Source organism: Thunnus albacares, chromosome 11 (assembly GCF_914725855.1).
Source record: "Thunnus albacares chromosome 11, fThuAlb1.1, whole genome shotgun sequence".
In the NCBI taxonomy this organism is placed as follows: domain Eukaryota; kingdom Metazoa; phylum Chordata; class Actinopteri; order Scombriformes; family Scombridae; genus Thunnus; species Thunnus albacares.
In genome coordinates this window covers 12,221,485-12,240,359 of record NC_058116.1, presented here as the reverse complement: position 1 = coordinate 12,240,359, position 18,875 = coordinate 12,221,485, and the positions used below count along the sequence as shown (strand labels likewise).

Sequence of the window (18,875 nt, the reverse complement as noted above, 5' to 3'; positions counted from 1 at the left end):
GATGAGCGAGATTCACAAATCAGTCGTGTTAAGTAAAAATTTTAAATTTAATGAGGTGAAAGTCATTTCAGAAATCAAGAAAATACATGTTCATCAATGCTGTCACAGCTTCAAAATCAGGTACCTGTCAATTCGCCCTAGAATAGATCGGGAAAGGTACAAACTTAAAAAAAGAGTGGGGATGGATACAGGGATACAGGAATGGAAGGACAAGTAGTCATGGCTTGTGGTTTAGAACCGTCCTGAACGTTCTCTGTCTCTGGAGCGACGTCTCTCGTGGTCACGGCCGCCTCCTCGACCTCTGTCCCTTGAGCGAGATCGTCTCTCTCTCGATCGTGACCGAGACCTATGACGGCTATGGAAGTGAAGGAGGAGTGATTATGATTTGTTAAAAATTAATACTTCCAAACCTCGCCTGAGAAAGATGTTATAATCTGCAAAAACAAGTATTCATGTAGGTTTATTTAATTCTCTCTGAATGTAAAGGTGATGAATATGTTTGTACCTCTTCCTCCGGCGCCCGTAGAGCTCTCTTCTCAGTTCACGCGAGATGGGCTTCAGATGCATGAAGTTACAGAAGCCACCACGAGTACATTCCCTGCGGAGAGAGGGAAACTTCAATCAGTTAGAGCAGAGAAGAAAAGGACATGACAGAAGAATCACATCTGAGGTGGAAGACTGTCAACTGCGAACGCAAGTTTCACACAGCAGCTGCAACAGACGAATCTTTGGTGTGCTGATGTGGAGATTGAGCCATTTAAAACCAAAGACTTGCTACAAACTTACTTATAAACAGACTTTGAACAAAAGCTTTATGTTGGAATCTGTAAAACACTGAAAATATGACAACGATCAGTCACAAGAATTGATTTATTTTTAAGAAATTATTAAATCAAATGGATGAAAATAGAATTATAAAATACCCTCCTTTCATCAGGACTTAACTTTGGATAAAAGGCACCATTGTGTGACCCTATTTATCAATCTGTTGAAAACTTTTGATACTCTGGATCTGTGTCCTCAGTACTGGTCTCTCAGTTGAAGCTGTACAGTAGTTTATGAAATATTTAACTAGGCAGGACACTATGAGCCTCGTGCAATAACATTTTAAGATTCTTATCATATGTTGCTCTTACTTTTTTCTGTGAGGTTTGCGCGTGTTGTTGTTAAAAAAAATCATATTTGCCAAATTGCAAAAACTTGTCGCTCATTTCAGCCTGATGAATATCACCTGTTTGTGAGATTTAATCATTAGTATAATCAACGTCCTTTAAATTGCCTTAAAATTGCCGGTTCCACTCCATTTGTGTTCATTTACAATCTGCTTTTAATGTTGTTCAAGAAGGACAACATGAGCTAAAATTAGATCTAAATGCTGAAAAAGTAAAGTTGACAAATTCTAAGAAACAATGCGCCTATTAGATGTCAATGCCATTCAGGGTGCTGAAAATTGTTAACATCTGGGTTTGTAAATGATAACTGCCTTTCTATCAAGCCTAAAAAACTGAAGCCAAGAATTTGCCTCAAAGGAAAAACAAACATTTCTTTCTGTTGTGGACCATGGATATTTTATTTACAAGCATGACTCTTCTCCATGTTTTACATATACTGTGGGGTCCAAAAGTCTGAGACCACATTGAAAATATTTTCAAGTTAACCTTGAAATAATCAGAAAGTTTGAGGATTCAAAAGTTATGACATGTAAAAAGAAGAAGAAATATTTAAGATTCTGTACAATTTCTAGGTCAGCAATGAATTTAAGCAAATTTAAAGCTTTGAACAACTTAACTCCTTTGTACAAAAGGTCAGATTTCCTTGAGTTGTATCCCTTCCATTGAAGCGTTCAGATGACACTGATCTGATCTTCTCATCAGAGGCTCGTTCAAGTAACTCAACTTGCAGCCGGTGTTCATTTGTTATAAATGTGGCTGAGTCTCAAGTTTCCAGCAGATCATTTCTTACTAAGTAGCATTGTGATAGTGGGAAACATGACATCAGGACTAAATGAAAGTATCAGAAGTCACATTGTTATTCTAAACAAAGAGGGGCTTTCTCAGCGTCAAATCATGGCTACACTAAAGGTTTCTAAGGGGGCAGTGCATGGAACTCTAAAACGTTTTGCAGAAACTGGATCAGTTGTATCTAAAGCACGATCAGGAAGACCAAAAGTGATCACACCATCAAAAGATCAATACATCAAGCTTAGTTCCCTGAGAGACAGAAAAGCAATTTCATCACAGATACAGAATTTGCTGAATAAAGAAAACAAGACTCCAATCAGCAAAAGTACTGTCAAAAGAAGGCTGTGTTGTAGAGGTCTCAGAGGACGAGTAGCAGTTTCTAAACCACTTCTCAGGAGGGAAAAAAGGCCAAACGCTTGGCGTGGGCTAAGAAATACCAGCATTTCACAGTGGATGACTGGAAAAAATTAGTATTACATTGGAAATAAATGCACAGTAGAAGTATCTTAAGTGGTGGTCTCAGACTTTTGGACCCCACTGTAGTAAGTATATAAACTATTCTCGCATGTAGCACTCACCCCATTTCATACTGGCGACAGCAGGCTTCTCTAAAGTCTGTGACAGGAGAGAGTTCAGCATGGATGGGCTGCCCATTAAACCACCGATTATTCAGGTCTATCACAGCCTTCTCAGCGTCCTCTTCATAACGGAACTACAAAGAACCATCAAGAGACAGACAGAGTTTACTTGAAGAGAAAAATCAGACTCTGCATGCATATTAAAAACCAATGGCATTTAGTAGCAGCAACATGAGGTTTTCAGGCCGACACCCACCTTCACATACACGTTTCCCACTAGGTGGTCCCCGAGGTTGTCACACACGTTCATTTCCTCCACCTCTCCGTACTTTTCTTCCATCTCTGTGAAAACCTCCTGAGAGGATGGCAGAGAAAAATGAAGTGTGACATCATGTAAATGAGTGTTTATTGCATATTGCAACGCTGACTTATAGCCCATTATCTAGATGTTGACAACTTCAACTTTTGATCAGATTTTGTGCATAAACGTGTAAATAATGCAGTTTTCTCAGAGACGATTGTTTGAAAGTTAACTTACTGGAAAGATGAACCAGGTGATAAGGTAATATAATTTTTGCTTTATGTGTTTAGTGCAATATGTGATACTGCAATTATAAAATCCAGGTCATATGGACTACACACCATTCAATGCTCTTTACAACAATTCCTTGATATTTTAAAATAGATTATATTTAGAAGAATTCATCAACAGTTACATACTTTATATAGTTTTATCTGATCCTGTGGACGTGCTGTTAACGTTAAAGAAAATGTAGCAGTTATAAACTGGTGTGGTTGTGGTTTGAGACCAGAACTACATGAGACAATCTTTCAAATGGCATGAATTACCTCAAAAAACTCGTCGTAGTGCTCCTGCATCTCCATGTCACTGATGGCACCTAGTGGTGATAAAAGAGAACGATAATAAGTGAAACAAACAAATAAACATGGATATAATTCATAAATTCTGCAACAAATTCTTGTTTGTTACACAAACTGAGACAAACTTTAATTCCAGACATGAAGTGCTGTTTCAATGATTAGCAACACATTTTGATTTAGTGAACTATTTGTTGATCAATGAAAACGTCTAAAGTGATTACAAATGACAAAACACGTTGTTTAAAAATCTTCTGCTGCATTCTTATGGTAGTGAAAACATGAGCATGTAAACAGAGAAAATTACATTTTTGAGGACTAAAGATTCCTGTTAAGGGTTGAAACACTTACATGTCAGACCATCAGCAGACTGGGCACTGTTTTGAGGGTTCCTGTAAATGTTCAGGAGGGCAATTGTCTGAAACACAACATGGACATTTTTTTTTAGGATGATCTTGTTTTGATTAAGGCCGGGTATCAACATCAGTACTTTTTTGATATTGATTAAAATGTGACAAATACAAACATGAGTCAATTCAATCACATTGAAAACTGTTTAATAACAATCATTAAAAGAAAATAAACTGTGAGGTACACAGTTACAGATTTCAAATGCAACCACAGACCAAGAGACTCAGTCCTGAATTTGAAAATACCCTTTCAAGGATGCAAATTCCTGTTCTGGCTGATCAAAGGTCAACTGTAACAATTTATTGACTATTGATAAGCAAGTATTGTCTGGGAGCAGCCTTCTACCCCAATGTGTTTTTATCACAATGGTTTCATCTGTGTCTTTGTCGTTGTAAACTGTCTATCAGTCCTATTGTTTGAATCTTTAACTATCACATAGATATCACTACTTCATTTGCATTTTATTCACAGCTTTATGTATAAATTAGTTAAGGCGACAGTTCTTTCTTCAGATTGTCAAACAGGTTCCCAACATCTTTTCAATGCTGGGATTGGGGCAGCTGTGTGTGACAATTTCTGTACTTTTCCGAAACCGACACACCTACTTCCTGCAGTGATTGGCCAGGTGTGTGGATGTGAGAAGGTAGTCAGGGTTTGAACTTCTCTCTCTATCGCTCTTTTCATTCCTTACACAACTATTTCTGGCACCTTTCGTGTGAACAACCAAGTGCAGCACTGTGAATGTCTTCTAAGAGAGTCTGTCTGAAATGGTTATCCCCATGATCACCGTGTCTCGCCTGACACCCAAGTGTGGGTGTTCAAAGCAGCTATAACATTTGCTTTTCAACGTGGTCGGACAACACATCGTTGGAACTAGTTCTTTTCTAGCATAACCTGGCCCTGTTGCCACACCTCTTCCATACAACCTTAAACTGTATTAGCTGATATCTACTTAGTGGAACACGAGTTCACTCGACAAACTCTCCTTCCACGCATCTTCTGAAATATCAACCCCTGGTGCTTCACTCCAATATTTCCTCAGATTAACAACTAAATATTCAAGATGTTCATTAAAAGGATGTACCAACTTGGATATCAAATACCTGGAATTAGGTGACATTTTTAAAATATCAAGAGAGGATGCTGCTCTAAAATAATGTCAAATCTGTTAACAACAAAAAAATGTTGAAGATAATATTTTTCCTGTAAGGAATGATGCCAATTAAATCTTGAATTGTTTTAAGTCCCCTACCCTTCCACATAAACCCTACCCTTCCGTTGTATCAGAGTATGAAGATAAAAATGAAAGATTAAAGTAAGTATTAACTAAATCAGCTGGTTATCTGAGGGGCTTTTCTAATTTGGTTGAAGAGTTGTAAGGAATTTCTCACAGTGAAGCAAGGTCTTTGTGAAAGATTTACTTAGCTTTGAAACAAGCCCAGGTCAAAACCTAGTATATGGCTGAACCGTGTATGGTCAATGTGTGAAACTGTGGCCAGTTTATTACTGGAATAGTCAGTGTGAATTCCTGGATATTAAATGTTCATCTGCATTTTTCTGTAGTGGTCCCAGTGATATTTGCTGGTAAAGTGTACTTAAATAGCATATCACATGACACGGTTAAGCAACATTTGAGTCAAAAAATTTAAAAAAAAAGGTTATAAAAGCAGAGGAAGAACAATACTTTCCACTCATATCTTGGGATGTTTGATTTAGATGAGAACTTATTTTAATTCTAATTATAACTTTTCTAATTATCTGTTAACTCCCCCTGCTCTTTCATCTGTTTCACTCTGCGGATGGCTCTAGTTTTTCACTTTGCATTGAGCGTTTTATCAGAGTGATGGTTATTTGTGGTGTTTTAACCACGGTTCTCCCTGATGTCTCTATGCAATTTTTTTCTGCCTCTTTTCCCATCGATCATGGAGGCTGCAGTTGAAATTGTAAATGAAAGTTTTGGGTGCAAATTCAGGTGGCTTAGCTCCACCCAGTTACCATCAAATCAAGCTCACCCCCACACTAAACTGATATAACAGCCTACATGATTTGCATTTTTACCAGCAAGACTCGTGTTTTAATGCTGTTGTTCATCGTTTGTGATGTGAAAATGTCAGAGAAATAAAAAAACGTGCACCCTGGTATTAGCTTCATTTATAAAATCCAAACGCACTACGGAGTGTCTCTCCTGCTGGCTGCTGACAGCGCTGTCAGCCGGAGGGTCAATCACACTGGACAGTAGAGGTGGACACAGAGACACTGGTACACGTCTGTTTAAAAAGGAGTTTAGCCGATGTCGCTACAGTTAACATTGGAGCTGAGAGCGTCAGAGCAGGAAAAACAGTCACTCTGTGTCGCACTGCTGTCCTCTGCTTCCATCATCTAATGCCGACTCATTTTGAAAGAACAACGGCCATGAGGAAATTCCAACACTCAGACGGCCGACCAATGGTGAAACTTCATCATTCAGTGAGTCAGTCACTCACTAATGGACAACTGCAGTTATAGGGCTGGCTTATAGAAACAAATCTCACCATAATTCCCATTAGACATTAGAAAAATATTGTTTTCTCTAATGTTTGGGTACTGATACTGAATAAGTACCATAATCTAGAAATTAAATGTCGGGACATTCAGGGACAAAAAAAATATGATCTTACCTGGCTGAATGTTGGCTTATTGTGTAATCTGGAGCAGCGGTCTCCATGTCGGCAGGCACCAATTTTGAAATAAAAAGAGCAGTTCACCCTGCGGAAAAAGAGACAATAGTGAGATGAGGCAAAAGGGAAAACATACATATTCTCTGGAAAATCTCTCTGAAAATCCACATCTGAAGTCAATTCTTTCTCCAAATAGATGCAATTATCTCAACATTACCAATACATTTTTTCTCAAAAATGTTATGACTGAAACAAACTGCAGAAAATACTATTTCCACTGTGTGCTTGTTATGCGAGCCCGGAGCCTTGGTACGCCAGAGTCTGAACTCTGGCAGGCTTACAAACATCTCCTCTGACAATGTTTCCTATTTTGATGTATACATCTAGATAAATATGCTGCCTGAAAGTAAACTAATGTTATTTCTCCATCATTTCAAGCTGTGCCATTTAGGCAAGGCAATCGATAAATGTACCCACATTGTATCATTTAAGCGTGACCATCATCTTGTCAGATGAAATAAGGATGAAAATATGATCTGACTTGAAGGAGGAGTCTAATTTTCCCTCCTACGGTAATTCATCCTACTGACCACTTTTCCTTGTTAGTTAACACTTAATCCAAACCTTATTTTTTTGGTACCAACCGAGATATAAGCATTACATGTAGTATACTAGTGTATGGTCAAGTATCAGATGCCTGGTCAGGTTCGTAATCTTGTTTACTAATCTTTGATCACTTTGTTCCTGAGGATTTTTCCAGGCTTTATTTTTAGACCATTTTATTTCGACAAAGTTCTTTTATGGCTGCTTGTAGTAATATTGAATATCAGAAAATCCCAGTGCCCAGTCACGGCATAGTGCCCACTAATATTTATTATTTGATTTGATTTGTAAATAGTTAGGTGGGGCTAGTTAGAGCAAATTGTAAAAACAGAGAAATAATGTTTGCTTTGTGAAATATTCTTAACTCTTCTTCATCATCATCATTTAATCATCATCTAAAGGGAGAGGGGAGAAATACATATAATCATTATCACTATAAACGAGTGTAATATGGCAAGTACTCTGATAGCCTTATTAACTAAAGCTTTCAGTAAGTTTTAAGTTTATTTTTAGCTTTAATAGGGGCATGGCATGAACTGTTGCCTAGCAACAGGAAAGACTTTTGCTAGGAGAGAGAGACATTGGAATAAAATAGGTTTACAAAGTAGTAGGAGAATAACCACGTTACTGAATGAGTCAAGCACCTGTTCTCACTCATTGCTATGAACTTTAAGATTACCACCGTGAGACCACACGGTTGGGGGACTGAGGTTTAAATATTTCAGGATTTGGGAACCAATTTGCTTTCCTTAATAACGCACTGATAAGTTAATTTCGAGCCCATATCGTTACGAGTCTTTGTTTAAATATTTCCATTGTAACAAAGGGTTTAAGAAAGTCGCTCTCCAACTACAGGATGAAAATGTAGTGAGAATATCACTTTGACTCTAGTTTAATGAGTAAGGTAATTGTATTTTCATTCAGGAAAACTACCTGGACTGTTCCTTGTGACCACCCCAGCACTGTTCAGCACCCAGATGTTAACAGCAGCTAACGTGAGGTTAGCAACGGCGGCGCGGTATTTTACTGTTAGCTTGCTAGCATTAGGCGCTACAGCCACTGTATCACCTACAGGCTGTAAACAACACATATTTACATACACAGTGGCACTTGACAACGAGGGTTTTTGGAGAAAATGGTTAGCAACAATTGCTTAACAACAAATTTAATCAATATAAGCTACTTACTTATCTTTCTCTGTCCCAAAAATGGACGCCAGGTACTCCGCCATCTTGGCTGGTCTGTGTTCAACCAGCGGCAGCTACGGCACACTTCCGTCCTGAATCCTTCACAATAAGAGCGTAATCTGTGCAGGCAGAACTAAATTTTTGCACACAACCTGCAAAAAATGTATATTACAAAAAGTTAATTAGCCACAGTGGTTTACTGAAGTAAAAGTAGCAATACTGCAATATAAAAAAATACTTCTTTACAAGTAAAAGTACAAGTACAAGTAGTCTTGAATTCAAAGTTAAAGATCCCCTCCAGACATGTTTTAGGACATATAAAAACCCTCTGTTGGAATAATAAATTGTGTCTGACATGTTTTTCCATAAAAAATGTTCAGTTACCTTGTTAAAAATCCTTAAAATGACATCTTCCCTTCTACCTTATTAAAATAAATCCAGAATATATGAATATGCAAACATGTTTCATTTAAAAAAATTAAGCTGCTGGATACAAGATGTTCCCCACCTCACTGAAAATTTCATTCTCAGTGTATGTGCACTGGAGGTTTCAAGTTTCCACATTACACTTGTGGAAATTATAAACTGGCCCTCGATGGCTCCAGACAAATTGTGATGTCATAAATCATGCTTGTAGGCCCACCCCTTAAACTCAGATTTTAGGACAGGGATTAACAGGGAAACTTTCCTTCTTCAGCAGATGAATGTGAAAACAGCCTTCTAGTGTCAAACTCTGAACATACATCATTCTGCACAGTGAAGCTCAAACATCCAACTGAGGGAACAAGAAGAAAAACACATTTTTGATTGGAGGGGGACTTTAAGTAACAGTACAGAAGTATTAGTTGCTAAATTTACTTGAAGTATCAAAAGTAAAAGTATTCATTATGCAAAATGGCCTCTCTCAATGATATATTGTTTATAAATATACAGAAATAGAGTGTCTCTTGGAAGTTTTGATGTTTTTTGACTAACAACATGTAATCAAATTGGAATTTACTATGGCTTTTAAAAATAAAAAAATCTCTTATATGTAAAAGTGAAAACTAAGTTCTACAAAGTGATCTAAATTAATCAAATGTAAAAAGTATAATCTCTTTTATTTGTAAATCTAGATCTGAAAATGAACTATTAACTATAGCCATGAAATAAATGTAGTGGAGTAAAAAGTACAATATTTCCCTCTGCCATGAAGTGGAGTGGTATGAAGTTGCATTCAAAGGAAATATTCAAGTAAAGTACAAGTACCTCAAAATTGTACTTAAGTACAGTACTTGAGTAAATGTACTGTACCACTGATTAGGCACACCTGGTCAAGCTAATGAAATGAAATGCAATATCACTGCAATGAATGTTATCTCTGTGAAGCTATAATATAACACTGCATTATACATTAATACAATGTTTTAGTTGGCACTGTCACCAGCATTTGTTGATTGAATGCTGTTAGATTTTGAGTCTGTAGTTCATGGTGCTGTACTGGTTTGTGGTGTGTGTGTTAAAATAATCATGTTAGCCTATTGCATCTTAATATTGTCATTTAAACTGTAATTAATAATTGACCTTCAAAGTCAACCATCTCTTGTACAGGGGTTAGATTGTGAGACATGTTCACTGTACGAGTTGTAGAGTATTTATTATACATCAAAATTCACTCACTGGACCGTACTGTCCCCACACTGTCGTTTAAACTGTAATTAACTGTTATTCAAAAAAGAAAACTATAGGACAAAAGTTAGCCCATACTGTACAATGGACTGCACTAGAATGAATGCACTACTAACACTAAATTCTTTCTCATATTTAATAGCTGTACATCATAACAACTGCAGGGTAGTGCTTTGTAGTTTTGTGTGGACTATGTTTTGGATGTAGACACATTATAATTGTGACACTGATTGTGATTGTTTTTTCTTTCTTGTTTTTATTGTTTATATTAAATTGTGTGCCCACACTGTGAACCAGTTTCACTCTGGGGTAATATTACAGTTAATGTATCTAATGTAATTCAGGCTAATCTGATAAATGGGGACATTTTGAATTTTGGGTGAATCGGTTATCCTCAAGATATTAAAAACAAATAAAGAAAAGGCTTAAAAAATAAAACTTCTGACTGGCAAGTTGTCAGTATTTTATGTGCAGTTATGTGTGCAATTAAAGTGTACAAGTAGTTTCTTTTACATATTTTATTTAGCTGAGTTTTTACATTATTTTGAAGGCAAGACATCCAAACCGGAAATTTTGGACAATATCGGCCATTTCCGCCTCGAGCGTGACTTTCGAAACAAGAGTTGATTTCATACACCACAGTCATATAATAATAATAATAATAATAATAATAATAATAATAATAATAATAATAATAATAATAATAATAATAATAATAATAATACATGTACTCATAACTATTATTGTAAATAAAATATAAATACATCATAAATTTCAATGTTATAATAACTTGAAAATGGAAATGTAAGCCACATTCCAAGGGGACTTGTCTGTTCAGTATTGATGCTATAGGTAGATAGATAGATAGATAGATAGATAGATAGATAGATAGATAGATAGATAGATAGATAGATAGATAGATAGATAGATCTAGCGGGGGGATGGTGGGGATTTCCCCCTCTGGTCTACATATCCCTGCCTCTGCTGAGTTAAATTTATCCCGCTCATGGTGATTTATGCTGCTTCACCCATTGACCTAATAAAATATCTAAAATAAAAATATGCTATTTAAAAAAAACTAAGTAGAGCACTGCAACATGAGAGCAGTTATTAGTGCAAACAATAAAATCAGAAATGGATTTTCACTGTCAGCGTTCTCGTGATAGTAGAGATGACACCGCGTCTAGGCTACGCGATGACGTAGTACATGGACCGTGAGCTACGTAAATGGACCTGGGGGTTGCCTCCTTCCCTGCTCAGAGAGAAGTCCGACATCAAAGCAGACTGTTTTCTTTGCCTATATTTTTTTTTACAATGACAGCACGTTGTACTGTTGCATGTTGTGATTATTTTTTATTCAGTATTGAAGTTTGATGCACATAGAGCTGAATTAAACAGTGACTTGCAAGAATGACATGAAGTGTTTTGTGACGTCTGGCCGAGTATCCACAGTACTGAAAGGAGCACTGGGGGATTAAATTCTGGCATGTTAAAATAACATTTAACCTTTTGTTTGATGTATATGATCACATCTCCTATATATCTATACCTTGACTGTAGAGGTTAAGGTAAAGATTGGCATTAAAACAAGGTACTTTTGAACTGTTTACATTATCTTATGACCTTTATTTACCATTGTTATACTATAAAGACCACCAAGTGTGATTGTATATGAATGCAAATTTCTAAGAGATAACTTTACCCTGTGTGGTTTGGGGAGCAGTGGAAGTTAATCTGCATTAACACTTTCCAATTAAAGCATGGATTATACACATGGTTTCATCAGGTCCAAATAATCTTACACAATATTGTGTATGTTACATAGTGATATAATTTTATCATGTTTAATAAAATAAAAAAAGACTAATCCTGGTGATCCTCATGGAGTAATAATTTGACAAACAGGAAAAGAGAGTAGATGGATCTTATCCAGATAAAGTTTATTCCTTCCTTTTTCCGTTGCATTTGAGAAATTCCTATCAGCGAGCAAGAATGTAAAAAGAGAAACATGACAGCAGATCATTTACAAAATAACACTCATCACATCTTTAACCATTTGGTTTGTCCTTTGGATAATATTTCACAGCAGATTAACAGAAATGCAACAGAACCTACGTATGATTCAAATAGTTTCATCTGTATCACTGAACAACACTTTGGCAGTTTTCACCTGTCTGTGAAAACAAACATGGTGCACCATAAATATAACCATCACATAGTTTTTACCAAACACATTTAAACACAAAGTACTACAAATTGCAAAACACGGCTAGATTAAGAACCAGGCAAATGGGGAACTGGCAAAGACCCCTGAAGGGTCCCTAAACGCACCATATTGCCTGTGTGGCAAATTACTGAAGTGGCAAGAGCCCTAAGGTGAGTCCTGTATTTTTACCCAATACTGAGGTTTTGTACAGGGGCCTGTGTCAAAATGTAGCCTTAACACTGTTAAAATATTATGGTTACATGGTGCACATTCCTTAGCAAAGGAACACTGAACACAGACTTGTTTCAAAAATTAATGCTCAATAGTTTCTTTCAAACTATTGTCATCTGTAAACACATCCTACTTACATTGAACTTCTCATTTCTGACTTCAATATCTCGGGACAAACACTAGGAGAATCAAAATCAAATCAAATCACTGATGAGGATGGAGGATATGCTACTCCGCATGTTAGTTACTTGGTGGGGAAACAAAATTTTTTTGTTTAATTGACTAAGAAATGAAGAATGGGTGATCAGTTCCGTTTAACGCTGATGGGAAACCACGCATGCCTTCTTTATTATCACACCAAAGTTTAAACCGATGGACACGAGCACGTGTCCAAAAACAATTAATATAACAACACTCTAGTACACGATAAAAAATAAAGACAAGTGTAGCAAGTCATCTGTATTTCAATACAAGTTTTAGAGTAACTTCAGTCCTGCCGGTTAGTCTCCGCCCCTCCTCTCACTGAGTGTACTTCACCAAAAACTTGCATGAATCGACTCGACTGTGTGTGAATTTTGGCTGCTTATCTACCACAGTTGAACATTTTCCAAGATCTTCCGAGGCCTGACTTTTAAGAGGTATGGATATTTAGGAAAACACGTGTTTGTACTAAAGAAAAATGTACTAAAATGCGGTCATCTTCATGGGATATATATTTGTCGTGCTTTGGGACTCTTCCCGCTATTTTGTCGCTCACTAGCTTAGCTTAGCTTAGCTGTTGTTGATGATTCCTGGTTAGCATTAGTGGGAGGAGGCCGCCGACATTTACAAACACACAGAGCTCACTTCAACTAAAGCCAGGTAAACGCCAGCTTCTACGGTTTAGTTATTTACCCCCGATGTGATCTAGAAAATAGAAACAGGAGAAACTCTTGTACCAGTTGAGTGTTAGCTGCGATGCTAACGGTATAGCTGCCTGCTGCCCTGCGCCGCTTCACCGTCCGGCTACAAACACACAGTGCGTATACATCCAGACACGATTAATACTGCTTTTTAGTCCTTACTTCTCCTTTTAGTTGCAGTCTGGTAAACCGAGAGTGTTGTTTCTGAGTATTAGCGCGGTCAGAGCTGCTCTGTAGTCTTATTTTTCTTCTAAAACTCGTGTCGTGTTACTATCACGGCTGCTCTCGGAAGTCTTAACAACGCAGTAAACCTTAGCCAGGATTTCCGGCTCCTTTCCATTTGCCCTATGCTGTTTTGTTTCCGTTTATTCTATTTCCGTTTTTAAAAGTTTCCTACGCGCAGAGTTAAAGTGCGATTTAACGTGAAATTGTTGAAGTTATGAAGCGCGACGCGTGTTTACGATAAATTTAAGGGTTGTTTAGCTCGTCGGTACCTCACGGTTGTGTAACGGGCTGCCTCGCCCCGACCCGTAACTGTTCACCAGTTTCAGTGCAGCGACACGTGTAGTCCGAGGCTTAAATCTGAGTTTTATGTGCTTTCCATAATGTGTAGTTATGTTTGGTCACTGTTTTTGGTGATTAATGGCCTAGCAGTTGGCCTTTAGACGCCAAAGCCTCGACTTCGAGTGGGCTAATGTTAGCAGCTGGAGCAGTCAGTGAACTGTCCCAGACGGCCAATGAGGAGTCGAGGCTGAGAGGCCTTTATCACTGCTGTCTCACATTCACACCAGTACACAGCTATTAAACACTGTACACACTGTTCAAAAGCTGAAGCTGCTATATGCTCTCTGTGTTATAATTGAGTCATTAGTTATTAAAACTACTTGCGTTCCAGTTACGGAATAAATAATAAGTACAATAACTTTTCTTGCAAGATAGCCAATGTGTCAGTGTTATTTAATAGTGACAATATAGTGTCGAAGTCTTATGTTTTTAATCTCTCTGGCATCATGAAAAGTCGAGCTGTACCAGTTAAGTCGACTAATGAATTAGCTGATCAACAAAAAATTAATCAGAAACTATTTTGATGATCAATTACTAATTTAAGCAATTTTTCAAGCCATAAATGCAGAACATTTGATGGCCCCAGTTTTTCAAATAATGGGAATTTGTTGGTTTTCTTGGTACATTTACATTACAATAAATTGAATATGTTGGGGTTTTGGAATACTGTTTTTATTTTTTGTTTGTTTTATTTAGTTTTTTAAAGACATCTAAGGACGTCACCTTGGACTCTAGGTTATTGTGATGCACATTTCTCACAGTTTTCTGATGTTTTATAGACCATATGATTAATCAAGAAAATAATAGTCTGATTAATCAATAATTAAGATAATTGTTAGTTGTAGCCCTAATGAAAACAATATGATAAATCAAATTTAGAGTAAAATTATGGGCACCAATGACTCCTACATGTATGTAGTATGTTAAATTTTAGGACTATCTAATGAAAAGGGCTGCTTAAAGTTGACAGAGTTTATGCATGGCTAGACACAATGTTATTAACACCTCTACAATTCTACTAAATTTTAATAATCATTTATTTTTATTGATTGCTTAGGCTATAAAATGGTGAAAATCACAATTAAAACCCAGAGCCCAAGGTAGCCTCAGATCAGGTGTTTTTAAATTATCAATACTCAAAACCCCAGAAAAATTGAATTTACAATTACATAAAACAGAGAAAAGTGGCAAATCCTCACAGGTGAGAACCTGAAATGAGAGAATGTTTGACATTTTTGATTCATAAATGATTCTTCAATTGTCAAAATTGTTATCCCTTTGCTGGTGATCATTTAATTTGAGCCATTGTATGAGATTATATAATGTTTTTAAAAAAGTGTAAATAACAGTGTAATTTTGAATAATAAGTTATGTTCAAATAAGTCACTGTAAAAACAGTTAAACACCTCTTTCATTACTTTCCTACAGCTTGGCTCTCTGTTGAAAAGACGATGTCTAAAAGTGAACCAGAGGAGATGATAGAGATCGAGATCGATGAACGGGAGAAACAGGGATGCCTGGAGGAAGGGTGAGGAAACATGTGAATTTGAATCACATACTGTTTTACTTGCAGCAGCTACACATTTACAAGTCCTTTCCCCTTTCTTCCTTTTTACTGGTAGTGTTGAGGAGCAGACCATCACTGCATCTGATCTGATCCAGCAAGACATTGACATCAACGAGCCAATCGGCAATTTGAAGAAGCTCTTGGAGCCTCGTATCCAACTGTCACTGGATGCATATGAGATCTGCTTGCAGGATATTCAGGTAACAACATACATAAATTTTTTTGAAAAAGCATTTCAACATCTCTTCATGATTCGATGTAGAGACAAAAAACAGCACACAGGTGTGTTATGTGGGTCTGATAGGCAGGAGATCAGTCCTCCCTTGAACTGAAACATATATTGACTTCTCTCTCTGATTCAGCTCCTCTGTTGTGCTCTTCGTTTTAGTTGCACCCTGATCACAGCCTCTTCGATCAGGGAGTAAAGACAGATGGAACAGTGCAGCTCAGCATGCAGATTATAACCAAACCAGGTACTGATCTGACCAGAAACCGTAACAAAATCCACATGAATTACTCAAAGCGTCCTTCGAAGGTCACTTATATGCTGTTGGAGCGCAAATTCAAATTGCACGTACACACATCGAGTGTACTCATTTGTCACGTGTTTGCTCTTGTCCAGGTGAGGAGAAGTTGAACATTTTGGAAATCGTGAAGCCGGTAGAGACGGTAGAGGTGGTGATTGATCCAGACGCAGCCGGAGAGGAGGCTACTCTGGTGGAAGAGGGACAACTCATTGCTGTGGAGAGATCCGCCCTGTCTGACGAGACCTCAGAGCAGGTTACACGCTGGGCCGCTGCACTTGAAGGCTACCGCAAAGAGCAGGTCCGCCTCGGCATACCATATGGTGAGAAGCACTTCATTAAAACACCTCACTGTGGGGAAAACAATCCTTAATATGATGACAACTATATATAATATGGTGTTTGTTAGTATTTGAGGTTTCTTTCTCTCTCCTCAGACCCCGTTCTCTGGTCTGCTGACCAGGTGATCCACTGGGCTGTGTGGGTCATGAAGGAATTTAACATTGATGAGATGGAAATAGGCAGCATTCACATCCCAGGTCGAGACCTCTGCTCTTTCAGCCAGGAAGAGTTCCTTCAGAAAGTGCCCAATGGAGAGATACTCTGGAGTCACCTGGAGCTCCTACGCAAATGTAAGTCAGAGGTGTTTGTGTCCAGTATACACAATGTTAATGGTCGACAGTGTGTTTTTTAGAGATAAACAGACGTACAGCGAGGAACAAAGTTGGATCAAGTTTGTACTAGGGAGAGTCAAATCTGAGTTCTGTGCAGAGTTTATCCTGATCCCTTTTTTGTATTTATTTCAGATGTGTTGGCAAGCCAGGACCAGTCTGGAGGGGACGCTACTGTCACCATTGATCAACGTAAGTGTTCTAGTGAAAAATCTGTTAAAAGGGCAGGAAAAGGTTTTGAAAAGTGTTCCTCTTAACTCTGAGACCTGCAGACACTAAGCTATGAGCTGGATTTGGTTAGTCACAAGTTACTCTGGTTATCAAACAGTACACAGTGACTCCCTTTACTCGCCCACGGGGCAGCGAGGTTAAATAAAGTTACATTTGTGAGAGAGAGAATTTCTCCTTTTCTTGCAGATCCACTTATAACATAGTTGACTAAATGTCTGTTTCACTAGTTATACACAAAGCAGTAGCAGTTCTGACCATTGATGTATGTATCTCTAAGTTTACTGTCCCTGTCTCCAGCTGTGCAGATAATCCCGGCTCAAGTCAGCACACCCACTGCGATCAAGGTATTGAAGCAGAACCGTGGTCCCAGAACGCCCCGTATTTCAGGAGAAGAACGCAGCTCACCTGGCAACCGCACAGGTAGCAAACACTACACACAAGGACTATTTTGTTTGTATTTTTATAAAGCTTCTTCAAGTGCTCTGTCTAGACAGTCTGAAAGCCCTGAAAAGCATTTGGGGCTGGATTGTGAACTAAATTTTAAACTTTACAATGCTGACTATTTGCCAGTAAAGTTGCTTTGCATACAGATGTGAAAATAGGTAGAGCAAATAATAGATTAGTCAGTCAACAGATAATCAGCAACTATTTTTTATGTTTTTTTATTTGTGCCAAAAGTTTCTCAATTGTGATATAATCATTATAAATATAAATAAATGAAAATACTCCAAGCGCTACAAGTTTTGATTCTACATTCCTAGCGTTAGCTGTGACAGCAATAACATATTGTGGCGCAGTGTTAATCAAATGCAGCGCAATGTCTGTGACTACTTGTAAAACTTCAAACTGAATGCTGTGTGTCTCCGGTGCCAGGCAACAACGGACAGATCCAGTTGTGGCAGTTCCTGCTGGAGCTGCTGACAGACAAAGATTCAAGGGACTGCATCTCCTGGGTGGGCGAGGAGGGAGAGTTCAAACTCAACCAGCCTGAGCTTGTGGCACAAAAATGGGGCCAACGCAAGAACAAGCCAACGATGAACTACGAGAAACTCAGCAGAGCTCTCAGGTTTGTTTTGTCTGTTTGTTGTTTTTTTTTTTTTTACATATTGTGATGGAGGTTTGGCGGATTGTCACAACATGTATATAATCGAGGTGATATTGGAAACACAACATCACTTGTTTCACATGACAATATCCTCTTTCATTTAGGTATTACTACGATGGAGATATGATCAGCAAAGTGCAGGGCAAGCGGTTTGTCTACAAATTTGTATGCGACCTGAGGACTCTGATTGGCTACAGTGCTGCTGAGCTCAACAACCTGGTGACTGAATGCGAACAGAAGAAACTGGCTCGCATGCAGATGCATGGCATTGCTCAGCCCATCACTACAGTGACCCTGGCCACCACTACACTTGACAAGGACAGTTGAAGGAGGCCGCATTTCAGCGCTCTCCATCCGCCGCAGGCAAAGTTTACTCTCCACCAATGATTGGAAATCAAAACAACTTTCTTCTGTTTGACTCAACTTTCTTCATTAGGCACAGAATGCAAAGCTGATCCGCGATCACTGTGGATTAACTTTGTCGTCTTTACAGTTTCAAGTTTCAAGTTAGACCCGGGCAGGTAAAGTTTTTGTTTTGTTTTGTTTTTTTTGTTTTTTTTTTAAAAGCTTTTCTTTAACTCTAACCAAGAGCAGACACGTGCTCAGGATGAGGGGGGCGAATGTGTGCGTGCGATTGCTGAGAAATGCTGTTGTTGTGTGAATGTGTCTGAATGCTTGAATGCGTGACTGAAAACCCAGATCGAAGCTTCGTGTAATATTTCCCTCGTCTGTAGTTTAGGTCGTTTCCACTGTATATACCGGTACTTCATGTTTTTGATAGCCACAAGGGCAAGTGTATTTTCATATTTTCCATTTATAGAGGACCTGTTTTGTATTTTATTTAGTGTTTGTTCCCTAAATTGTTGGACCCTTTTTGTCCACTAGGGGGAATAAAGTGGCAAGCATTTTTCTTAATGTCTCCTATTCAAT

At 38.0% G+C, this 18,875-nt stretch overlaps 2 protein-coding genes across 4 annotated transcripts; one reads left to right on the top strand and one right to left on the bottom strand.

Annotated features, from left to right (window-relative positions):
- Positions 1-28: 28 nt before the first annotated feature.
- On the bottom strand, positions 29-13,561 carry u2af1 (U2 small nuclear RNA auxiliary factor 1). The gene is made up of 9 exons (XM_044365637.1): positions 13,446-13,561; positions 8,277-8,428; positions 6,487-6,574; positions 3,770-3,836; positions 3,389-3,438; positions 2,796-2,894; positions 2,540-2,673; positions 506-598; positions 29-355 (listed from the first exon to the last, which is right to left on the bottom strand). Exons 2-9 carry the CDS (start codon positions 8,318-8,320, stop codon positions 232-234), a joined length of 699 nt encoding a protein of 232 aa, XP_044221572.1. The 5' UTR covers positions 8,321-8,428; positions 13,446-13,561; the 3' UTR covers positions 29-231.
- On the top strand, positions 11,911-18,855 carry gabpa (GA binding protein transcription factor subunit alpha). Of its 3 annotated transcripts, none has more exons than XM_044365634.1 (10): positions 11,911-13,019; positions 15,276-15,375; positions 15,470-15,614; positions 15,803-15,887; positions 16,037-16,261; positions 16,376-16,570; positions 16,745-16,801; positions 17,138-17,260; positions 17,714-17,906; positions 18,050-18,855. In XM_044365634.1, the coding sequence occupies exons 2-10, from the start codon at positions 15,299-15,301 to the stop codon at positions 18,270-18,272; spliced, it is 1,323 nt and encodes a 440-aa protein (XP_044221569.1). In that variant the 5' UTR covers positions 11,911-13,019; positions 15,276-15,298; the 3' UTR covers positions 18,273-18,855. The 3 variants fall into 3 exon arrangements, with proteins under 3 accessions (XP_044221569.1, XP_044221570.1, XP_044221571.1); XM_044365635.1 differs by lacking the exon at positions 11,911-13,019 and adding an exon at positions 13,068-13,242; XM_044365636.1 differs by lacking the exon at positions 11,911-13,019 and adding an exon at positions 13,304-13,399.
- The last annotated feature ends 20 nt before the right edge of the window (positions 18,856-18,875 follow it).